The 12386-nt window shown below is 38.0% G+C and overlaps 1 protein-coding gene across 8 annotated transcripts in view; it reads right to left on the reverse strand.

Annotated features, from left to right (window-relative positions):
* The window catches only part of ank2b (ankyrin 2b, neuronal), a 114132-nt gene that overhangs the window by 82420 nt on the left and 19326 nt on the right, over nt 1-12386 (reverse strand). For 5 of the 8 annotated variants that reach the window (XM_034303374.2, XM_034303367.2, XM_034303392.2 and 2 more), the window contains exon 1: nt 9215-10240. The exons of 1 other annotated variant lie outside the window; for it this stretch is intronic. In XM_034303374.2, coding sequence (XP_034159265.2) covers nt 9215-9343 — 129 coding nt within the window. In that variant the 5' untranslated portion in view covers nt 9344-10240. Of the gene's footprint in view, nt 1-9214; nt 10242-12386 lie in introns of those variants that run through there. 2 more of the 8 variants (XM_034303364.2, XM_026937303.3) reach the window with 2 other exon arrangements.

A 12386-nucleotide genomic window follows, 5' to 3' on the forward strand; every position in this document is an offset into this window, starting at 1 on the left:
CAAACATGTCTTGCTATAGATAAACTCAGCAAGGAGCCATGCTTAAAGATTTGTTTAAAGATTAAAGTTGAATATTATGTGCAGCTGGGTTGCAAGTGGGCAACGTAATGATTTGATTTCAAGTCCAAAACACCAAGTAATGACATTAAGATGCAAATCTGCAGATTCTTACCAAGGGTTCGGTGCTCCAGCTCTGATTAGAACCATCACTAATGGAATCAGGATTATTCTGCTCTGGGCTGTCCTCCGTTTCCTTGGGCATTTTATGCATTGCTGTGTTGCCCATGGCAACTACGCTTGAACTTCATGTTATTACAAGTTTCAAGCAAAATGAATACTAACTAATACTAAACTAATATTCCTTAAGCTCCAGTCTTGTGTCCCACTGGAGAGCACCACGCCACTTTACTCACTTGTTTATTTGCTAGTGTGACATCCAGTTTCTTCCATAAACAGAAAAGACCTTCTACTGTTGGCTTCCTCACTGTTCATTTGAGCCTCAGCTATTTTTACACCCACCAACTATGCATGTGAATGGAGGGTCAGTGGTATGTTTGGAACAAGAGAGTGTACAGGAGCATGATACAACCAAGGGACTAGTGTAAAGGCCTGAAGATGGGAGCTACTCTAAATGACCAAAACAATGCTATGACACCATGACAACTCAGGCAATCATGTCCTTAGAATACCTAGTAATGGGAAAATAAATCATTATGATTTATATGTATACACTGGGCCTTATTTATTATTCTTTTAGTACAGTTTTTGCAGAGCAAACCAAATCCACAACAGATTTACAAAAGTTTCAGTAACGCTGATAAATGCAAATCACACATGCAAAGTGTGTTCGCAAAGTGTGCAAAGTGTGTTCACGACACAGCTGATATACATTAAAGTGATGCTCATCGAACTCCATAAGAGGCAAAGCTCACAGAGAGCCGAAAATGACACAATGATGACTAAACCATGTAAGAGCACCCCCTGATCACAGCGTGTGCTAAATGTTCCAGTAATTGCAGTGTGTTGGCCACCAAAGACAAGAGACACTCTCTTCCTCTTTTATAGCATGCCATTTTTTGTAATAACTGTCTAATTTTTCTATTTCGTTTTATTTGTCTTCATGTATGGATTTCTTTTGGACTGCTTTCTTTCAAGACTTTAAAATTAATGACTACATTTTTACAAAATCTTCATTAAATTTGTGTGTATAGTTGAAATAAATAAGCAATTTAAACACAACAGTATAATCTGTATATAAAATGCAATAACTCATCAGCAATCATGTATAGGATTTGCCGAAGAATTGAAGTTCACAATAATGAGTCTCCTTAAAACGCTCTTGTAGGAAATGATCATTTTTTTCCACTGTATTCTCATGAATACCATATTTCTTGTGTAAATGCTCCTACAAAAAAAATTAATGAATATATCTGTTTGTACCCAGCGTGAGATATGAGGCCCACTGTGAGTAATGCATGTGGACTCTGTGGAGCTGAGCCTGAAGTATTTTTGATTAGTGAAGATGAAGGATGAGATTACAGCATTTAGCTGTAAACAAATATTTGTTTGTTTTTGACATTCATGCAGTCCATTGAGATAATAATGGATCATGGATGATGTACCCTCTGGTTACATTATACTACTCTGGTATACCAAGTTACGCTAATGTATGACAATCATCAGCATCATCTTCAGTAACCGCTTTATCCTGGTCAGGGTTGTGGATGATCTGGGGCCTATAGCAGGAATGCTGGTAGCAAGGCAGGAATATACCATGGATGGGATAGCAGGTCATCACAGGGCACCCCATACACACTCATTCATATCTAGAGTCAACTTAGAGTAGACAGTCAACCTAATGGCATGTTTTTGGAAGATGTTTTTGGTCAAAACTCATTCACTACTAGTTAAGTTTGGGAGAAAGACCATGCCTGAAGCTCCACTTTCTTTCTAGTTAACTTCTTATAAATTCTCATCACTAGTGAAGTTTTCACACCCACACCTCCCCATCTCACCCCTACTATTCTACTATGACTATACTACTAACTCCTACCCCACAGTCTTTAGTGGGCAGCCTGGCTATCTAGCACAAAGCAGAGGTGGCCCAGAATTCCCTTTCTGTGCAAAAGTAAAATTAAATGCTTACAATGGTTCCCACACTACCCAGTTAATGTTATGAGATCTTGTGCTAGCAGTATTATATTAATTCAGGAGACTCCAAAAACATCCCCTAACACATCTATTGATCCTACTCTCATGATCAATAATTTGCAACTCGTTTAGCTTTCGACCCCAAGAGCGGCTCTTCTCATGTCTAATGTATAAAGCAGTCCCTCGAGATGTGGTATGATTTATCAAAGCTGCAGCACACTGACATGTAGGTATGTGTGGGAGGCAGAGTTAAATGTCCCCATTCTTCCTAACAGACACAGAAAAACTGAAAAACATGACCCAGCATTACACTAACTGTCTTGACCTATACAGGCTACTGTGCAAAGTCTAAGGCACATCTAAAGAAATTATGTAAAGCAAAAATGCCTTCAGAAAAAAAGTGCTGTTTTATAAGGAAATTAATTGGTACGTTGTTCCAGACTTGTAGACAAATTTGGTAGAATTCTTCTGCAAATTAAAATCTTTTTAAATTTCTTTTTTATTTTTTTCTTTTCTACTGATAATCTGGTGCAACAGTCATTGTCTTTCAGACTGTCTTCAACCTTACATTCACTCCAAACGACAAAGCAACTGGTGACCATTCATTGTCTATTCATTTGTACGTGCAAGACACAAAGCTACAATTTCAGCGAGAGTCATAAGCAACAAAGCAACATCACGACAACCAACATTTAAATTGAGATTTTTATTCAATTCTATACAAATTAGGTATGTCACATAAAAACAACGAATCCAACAACTGCCTCAAATATTACCATGGACCAATCTGATAGCGTGTGTAGTCCAACGCTTCTTCAATTCCCTTTAGTTCCGCTCACATCTTTAGTTCCTATTTGCAATTAGTTTGCTTTTCCTGTTTAAGGCACAATAGAAGAAAAATGTATAACCATGGTTTCGTCTTATCCTGTCAAATAGAATTTTAACCTGTCTTTAAATGTGTATAGACATTAGGAAGAAAAATATACCTTGAAAGGAAGTAGCACAGATCATTGGTGCCTCTGGTGATTGCACTAACTGTAGCTAGCTTGCTTAACTAATTTACACTGTCCACAAGCAACAACAGTAATTAACGATACAAGCCCCAAAGAGACAAACTACAAGAGACACAAGTGACTTGTTGTGTGCACTGGAGGGTTAGGCACTGGAAAAATCAAATTATGAGAAAAGTGACAGCTGTCAGTTTATTAGAGTTTTTATGTTTCAGTCATTCATTTATCTTCTTTCATTTCGTAATAACACTCCCTCTTATGCAGCAGTAACCACTAGTAACATTTGGATAGAGGAAGCACGCTATAATTGTGTTATGCTAGCACTTGGACACAAAAACAAAACAATCAAAAAACACCAATCACTCACATGACTCTTCCATATGTTCCTCACAAATGACCATAATGACCACTCCATCAATTAGTCTGAGCACTGATTAATCCTGAGTGCAGATTTTCTGTCAGTTTTACCCACACTACAACCAAATTGCAGTTTAATCCTTTGGTAGGTGCAGAACACAAACATGTTTAATCTGTGGTAAACCGTATGTAGGGTTGGGTGGGGGTGGTGCACTGAAAAAAGGTGTACTCTTCTGCTGAGTGAAAAAAAACATCTGTGCTAATGACTAAATGTCTATGATTACACAACGGTATAGCATTCATTACACAATCATCAGGGGTGTGGTGTAACAGGCATGCAGGGCTGGAGTTTGTTCTGTGGAATCCTACTTTTCGAGGAAAAAAGTCATAAATCACTAAATCATAATCTTTATTTCTACTTCTTTGGAAACCCTCATATGGTTTTGCAAACAACAGTCAGTAGGCATTCTGCATTTAAAATCTTAAATCTTAAGTTCTTAAGACTAGTCTATGTCTACAAAGGACTATGTACATCTTTGACATAAATTTATTCATTTCAACTACATATTCTTGCCTTGAATATCTGAAACACCCCAAAGAGTACTGCAGTCCTTATCATTTACAGTAGCTTCAGAAGTGCAGGATGTAAGGATGGAGAGTAAGGATGGAAAAAAAAGAAAGGAGTCAGGGGCTATGTTGCCATAGAAACTCAGACAGCTGGACTGCAAGAGTTTATTGCAGAGCTTGGTGTGTGTTTTTCTGTGTTTTCCACATTTAATCTGTATTACACTGGCTATACTGGATAGCTGTGGCATGGTGGAAGAAGATTAAATAAGCAGGACACATGTGTTCTAGTGCATTATTAAAGCCAAATATACAGAACTCTTTTAAAATGATGTTTATGAAAAGGGGAAATAATAGCTTGGCATTGGTTAGACATTATAGGGTTCGTGACTGACTCTGACAGACACCTGAGCAGATATGAGTTATAAAGCATTTCCTTAAAAAAATTTTTATATATATATATATATATATATATATATATATATATATATAGAGAGAGAGAGAGAGAGAGAGAGAGAGAGAGGACATAATACTAAGATTAAACTAAATAGAGTAGACAGTAGATAGTAATTTATAATTAATTAGCATTAGTTCATTTGGGAGACACATTTATCCAAAGCCATAAGTGAGCAGAATACAATCTAAACATATTGTTTCTAATTTACAAGAAACATATGACATACGACTTAGGAGGATAAATCCATTTAAGAAAATAAGTTAATCTTATATAGTCCAATTCTTTAAAAAAATCATTTAAATGAATTAAAATGGTTTTCAGACTCTGTACTATAAATTGAGTACTAATGTATTTCAGGAAATGTACACAGAGTGTAGAAATGCACAAATTGCTGTTTTACATAATGCTCTCAGATTACTGTCTAATGCACAAACGGATTGAAAGTGTATTCATTTAGAATTAAAAAAGCTGGATTATCAGACCAGTCCACAGAGCCAGATGTGGAGTATTTTAAGTCAGTTGATTTAGAAAATAAACCCGGCAGAGAAGTACACATAGCTCTACCCCCTTCATAACACAGGATCATGCTGAGCAGCAGGCTGATCCGGTCACTCGTATCACGACACGTGTTGTGCTTTTGAGTACTTCTAGACCTGACTGTGGCAGGCTGTTTACCAAAGATATATTTAAATGCATCTAAACACGACCTGAGTCCATCAAATATCTGAATATGTAATAAAAAGAACTGGAAACACTAGATTTTTAAAACACATCAAAAACATTATTTTACAATTGGCTGAAGCAGAAAAGTTGACAACATTAAAGAAGAGAAAAAAAGAACTGGTGAAAACCATTGTTTTGGATAAATTATGACTTAGCAAGTACATGTTCCAGTTTCTCTGTGTGCTTGGCTGATCTTCTGATTTCATCACCCTCTTCAGAATATTCATATTTTTAGTACACACTGAGGTTTGTGTGTCCTTCCAGCACTAAAAATTGTGATATTTAGATGGTAACACATTCAAATGTCTCAGTACAATACAGTCTGTGTATATTACAGTTTTTTTCAATGACAAATTTCTTCAAACTGAAGTCAACGCTCTCAAAAACAATTAACACTGTCTTAATTGAGCAGAACTGTGTAATTCCTTCTCATAACATATACAGTTTATAAAACAAAAAATACTCAAAACTACAGTCATGTCATCTTTTGATTAAATAATGCACTCAGCTATAACCAAACAGGTACACTAAAATATATATATGTTTTTATGGGTCTATTATATGAACTTGTCACCCCATATACATTAGTTATGAGTTTATTTCTGGGCACCTGCTGAAAAATGCAAGTTCATATCGAAAGTGCTGATTGACAAGCATTTGCCTAAATAAGCTTCATCCATAGCCTGTAGAAATGTTATTCTGTCACATTTCATATATTTTCTTTTTCCAGTAAAAGAGGAACTCTTCAATACGATTCAGAAAAGGAGGCTATGATGAAAGAAACGCCATTAGGGCACGTGAATGTGTGAACCACCACAAACATACACAATTCCAGTTGTTCCCAGTCTTGCTCTTGGGGAATGAGGATATTGATTCATTAAAATTAGCATTCTTTCTATACTGCTCCTGTCCAGCATCTCTCAGAGAGAGAGAGAGAGAGAGAGAGAGAGAGAGACCATGTCTGAGTGGCTCTCTGTGCCCTTCCTCTCTTCTCCTCTACTCCTTCTCCTCTTCCTTTTCCTCTCTACTGTTTCTCTAAAAATGACTCATATTCTTACACTGCTTATACTCCTTACCACTCTTTTCTAGGCTCCATGACATTCAAATGGGATTCTTTTTTATATACACAGGAATTTTTTTGATAGACGTGTGAACTATTTAAGCAAATTGCTCTCCCATAAACCTAGAGGTAAATATGAATTTGTTATGCAAGGGTGTGAAGACTGTGAGTTTGACACAAATGACACGTGAACATAGACAGTCCATTCATATTCTTATTATGGGTTAAAACCAACAAAAAGTCAGTTTAGGTTTTGATTACTATAGCAAAGATTTTAGTACTGGTTTTGAAAATATGGACACTTTGGTATTTGGTGTTTTATGTCTAGTGTTGTGCAATATTTTCAGCAAAATGATTAGCTGTTCAGATGAGTGTCAATTCTTTTGACAGCACTGAACTTAATTTGGAGAAATGTGCTATATCCAGTGAGGGAAAACTATAACCACACAGGTCCTCCATGCTTGTCAATTATTCAGCAGATTTATAAATAAACAGGAGCTAACTGCACAGAAGGACGTGGACTCTGTCTGGCAGAAGTTAGCAAGCACGAGAGCTTATTCTCATTTGTTTTGTAAAGCATTAAAATGGCTCCTCGCTTTGCAGTTTTCATCCCCAATGCGTGAGTTTCTACATATTCCAGCTTCTCATGTGAAATTCATGAAGAGTCTAGAGCACTTCAGAAATGCAAAAAGAAAGGAGAGGAAGGGAGGTGATTATCTGTCTGCTACTCCAGCTCTTACTTTTTAGAGGGAGCATCAGTTAAATTTTACTTAGGCGCAAATTCTTAATAAAATTCGGATTACACACATCACACCCACACACTAAAATAAATTAATGAATAAATAAATTTCAACCCAGTTTGATATTCAGCCATAACAAAGCAAAATGTAATGCAATAAAAGTGCATTTGTGTGTTCTTTCCATATTTACTTGAGCAAGATTAAAACGTAATCGCCATTGAAACTACACTTATAATATTTAAGCTACCGCTGCTGGACACGTGTTATACATAACTTGGGACTAAGATCATCTTTTTAAAACTGATCTGCCACTGCGTTTTAGTACCAATGCTTACTCACTTACTTTCTCATTCCTCATTTATTTTTACAGAAACTTGGCATTACAGCACTCATCCTATATTGTTAATAGCTAACAATATCATTTTTGGCTGTTTGCATCTTTTGGCTCTGTGGATGTTGTTCCCACCAAAGCCATTTTATAAATATCAGACCACCATTAAACCCACTTTACACAGCACTGCTCTTCAGAGTCAGGCCAACAACTGACAATTCTGTTTTATCCAGGTGCACAACCTACTGACATTTGTACAGTAAGACATGGTGAATGTCACTAATTTTTTTCTCCGCGGAGCTTACTACGGTCATTACAGGCAGCAAACTCAGGCCCCACAGTCAATCTACAACATTTTACATTTCAATACTACAAAAGTAACAAATCCTAACAGAATGCTGCTTTACTTTGCTTTACTAGGTACTGACATGGCTAAATAACTACTGAACATGAATCAGTGACCTAAATGGTAGCTCCTTGTTCCTTAATGTGACAAGTCAATAATTTGTGAAACGTTCAATTTGTGAAACATTTAATGTTTTCCCCTGCAACCCACTATTTAAAGTGCGGTTTAGTTTCTGTCCAACTGCTGCAAAGTATTGATGTTACATAATCATCAATCTCTGTGCTGAGTAAATTGCCATTTCAACAGCTTGTTTTCTGTTTCAGATTAGAAAGTCTAAATATTTTTTTTACAAAGCTGTCTTCAACAGTTCATGATTATAGTCATTTAAGCAATAAGCGCCTCAGCAAATAACAGACACAAACAAATGCCATGCAATAAAACTGCAGGAAACGTATAATTAAGTGAATGTCGAGATTTTTTTGGTTGGCTTATTTTAATGCTGACTGAAACCCATGACAACTTTGTGCTGTTTTCAGTTTTTCATACACAATGAACGAGCTTCTCTTTCGAGAGAATGAGGCGAGACAATTTTGAACGCTGTTCAATCTCCTTGGAAACAAAACATGGAGAGTGATCATATGGGAATCACTGTAAATTACATGCCTGTGTGCATGTCGTGCATCCCAAACACATCTTTATACAAACAGCCTTTCATCAAATATTAGGAATGCAGTGTTAGACATGCTGCATTCTACTGCTTCTCAAAGATATGCCCTTGATCTCACATTCCTGTGTACAATCAGTGGATTCCCAAATACACAGTCGCATAGCAGCAAATGTACTGCACGCATATGTGATGCTGCAGTAGGACTCAAACCAGGCTCAGTGTGACACCGGTCACCATGTTATGAGATTAATGAAGCAAGACAAGACAGAGATGCTGACAAAATGCTGAATGTGGTCGATTTTCATCAAAGAGGTGCTGAAAGGGTGCTTTGCTACAGTGTGAGCCAGAGGAACGGTGTGATAGAGCAGAAATATATACGCATGAAGAGAAACTGGCAAGGGCTTGATGTTAAGATATGAATAAATAAGGGGCAATGAACCAAATAGTGGCATCAGGACAGTATCTGTGCTGCCAAATTAGGTTAATTCAAATATCCTGAGGCATCAAAATCATCAGAAAGAAGGCTTCCCCTTATGACAACAAAACGTAACAGCTGCATAAGAGCTGCATAAAGAGGTGTATATGACTGAAGACTGAGAAAATGTTTAGTGGGGAGGTGAAAAAGAATATGAAAGTGGTGGAAGAATCCTGGAAATCCCTTGATTTAAAAAAAAAAACGCAGATGTAGCTGATGTAACTGGAAGTGAGATGGTAAGGGTGGAATGAAATTCAGGGACTCTAGGAAGCATCAGTGCCCATGTTGCTGATGAAGGTGGCATGAAAAAAGCCAGCTTGCCGTGTGGCGTACCTTGCGTTTGCGCTCAGCCCGTTCTCGAGAGCGTCTCCTTCTCTCACGTGCCTTCTCCAGCACCTTCGTGTCGGGCTGCTGGTCCATCTCCAACCGGGCCTTTTTGAGATGCGCCGCTGCGTGCGCCATAATGGATACACGTTCTCCACAAGAAGAAAAAAATACGAGTTGAGAGGAGAGGAGTCCTATTGGCAACGGCAGGTGACTTGACTGCCCAAGGGCAGAGAAGGACCACCTGCTCTCTTTGCAAAGGCGCAGAGAGAGAGAATGAGATAGACACAAGAGCCCTCTGAATAGACTAGTCCAGGCTCAAGATCAGCCTCCTCACTCTGGGTAACAGCGTCCAACACAGGTGACGGAGTGTATGTGAGAGAAACAATGCAAGAAGGGAGGGGTATAGGATAAGATCAGAAGTAAACCAGAGAGAGAGAGAGAGAGAGAGAAGCTGTAGTCCTCCCACGACAGCTCTCTGAATAGACTAGTCCAGATCAGACTCGTTTCTCTGGGTAACAGCGTAAGATAGGTGACGCCAAATGTGTGAGATAAAGGATGGTGTACAGAGATGGGAGAAGCTCAATAAGTAATCCCGAGAGAGACAGAGTGAGGGGGTGACCCATCCCTCTGTGGCCACACTGCGCCGCTTTAGCACTACATTGCCATTAACAGTCATCAGAAAAACATGACGATGCGACCAATCACATTTCTCACTTCCACACTGTACCCACTCGCTGGGACAAATGGATGCAACCATGCGTGAAAAAACAGAGGGGGGAGGGAGATGAAATATTAAAAGCAAGCACCTTCCCCACCATCCTTCACCACGTCTGTAAATTTCCTTCCCACCCGTCAGGAGGAGAGAATGGTGCAGTCTACTTTCACATGAAGTCAAACCGAGCTTGTAAAATCCCAACACACATACAGAATGTGGGATCCTCCTCTGATACATCTCTGTCTTTCCTCATGTTAAAGAGGCTCCAGAAGCCACATCAAAGAGAGTGTGTGTGTGTGTGTGTGTATACCACTGCATCCATAGCAATCGTTCATTCTTTATATAATGAATACAGTCTTCAGTCTGAATAATCATTAATAAAAGTATTTTAAGAATAACAAGCAACCCATGAAATGGCCAAGCCTCTGTTCATCTATAAAATTTACATTTATTTTAAGCTAAAAATAAATTATTTATTAGAAGATATGCAAACAAATTCATATATAATAAATATTTTATAAACCCTTTTCAGCAGCCATATAAAGGGATGCCAACAGTAAAACAGTGAGATCCGTGTAGCAAAAACAAACAATTTTGGCATGAAGCTTCAGCACGTCACACACACCTGGGTTTGTTTCACTATGGTGCCATCTGCTGGCTGATTCCTCTTCTTACATTAAACACTAGAAAAGAAATCAGTAACACACACAGACCCTTTTCTTTGCCATCAGAAGACATGCTTTTAAACTAATCAATAGCTATTACAATAACACTTTACTATAAAGTCCACAAATGAGGATATATTAATACTTAACTAACGCATTTATTATGCATTAGACTTAGTATTCGAATTCAAATTTTATTGGGCACACACACAACCATACACAGTACGACATGCAGTGAAATGCTTTTTTCGACCGTCCGTGACATAAAATGGAATTACATAAACCAGAATTTACTTGTATACAGGTAGAAATGGAAAATACATAAATATAATATAAGGAATATAAAAGATAGGTGTTTCAATAGTAACAACTCACAAAAGAACGTCTGTGGTGGATGCTCCACGTACTGTACACGTGTTGATATAGTGATGAAAAAAAAAACTTTTAAAACATAAAAATTAATGCAAGAATATGCCCTTTGTTGGTTATATAGCTGTCTAATACATATGTCTCTAAAACCTGTTTGTATATGGCTTCTACCTTTTTCATATCAGGGAAGAACAGGTCACTGATTACCCTAAGATAAACGGCAGGATACAAAGGCATGGTTGGTCTAACACATGCAGTTCTAAAAACCTCAGCCACATACACACACGTACATGTGCAACACACCCACACACCCTCACACACACACACACACACACACACACACACACACACACACACACACACACACACACACACACACCCCCACACCCACACACATTCAGAGCTAAAGACACAAGGAGTGTATGTTCATACAGATATATCATGACATGTTTCTCGCTAGTTCTAAGAATCACTCAGACACACTTAAGAGAGAGAGAGAGAGAGAGAGAGAGAAAGAGAGCAGATGGCTTTCCTTTTTGGCACATCCTGAAATCATGGCAGTGTCATGCGAGCCAAGAAAAAATGATTCAGATGATGGCAGGGAGATACATTCTCAAAGGTTTGATACGGGTTAGATTGGCTCACTGGTTCCCCAAAACCCTTCTGTAATGCATGGATATGTGCACACACACACACACACACACACACACACACACACACACACACACACGAACGGAAACAATTCTAATATCACAAAGTCCAGCCCAACCCATAGGTTCGGTTATATTCATGAGCATTGATTTCTCTAACTGAAATAAATTGCAGTCAATAAAGTCTCAAATCCTCCTGATAGGCTTGTGGTGTCACATGGAATTTTGGTGTATCTTTTAGTCTCATCCTGCATGACCTATAAGCACCACAGCAAGCTTCAGCAGCATCAAATGTCAGGTTTTTTCAGCACAGTGATATTTAAGCTACCAGACATAGATAGCAAATAAGTGGAACTCCGCCTAATTAGAGCAAAATCAAGCATTATTTCTACTAAAATACAAATAAATACAATATATAGCAAATATTTTTTTCTCAATTATATGACTGGTTTGCTGTTTTTATTCATTTAATAGAGTCATATCATGATATCATATTAACTCATAATAAGAATAAAAATAATAAAGGCACTACTATCATTATCCTACACTCACAATTCTTGCAAGATTTAATAAAGAAGCAATGAACGCTGTTCTGATTAGCAGTGTGATGGTAGTAGAACTTGGTCTATTTTAAGCACTGCTTCCTCCTTCGCTGTTTGCAGCTTTGAGTCCCCATGGAAACAAAGCCGAGGCGTTACCAAAGGAGACGAGCGGCCCTCCGTGCATTTTCATCCTGACTGGAAGTCCCTAGAGTTTCAGGGCATGAGCCAATCAATTCA

The sequence above is a fragment of the Pangasianodon hypophthalmus genome, chromosome 4, assembly GCF_027358585.1.
Source record: "Pangasianodon hypophthalmus isolate fPanHyp1 chromosome 4, fPanHyp1.pri, whole genome shotgun sequence".
Lineage (NCBI taxonomy): Eukaryota > Metazoa > Chordata > Actinopteri > Siluriformes > Pangasiidae > Pangasianodon > Pangasianodon hypophthalmus.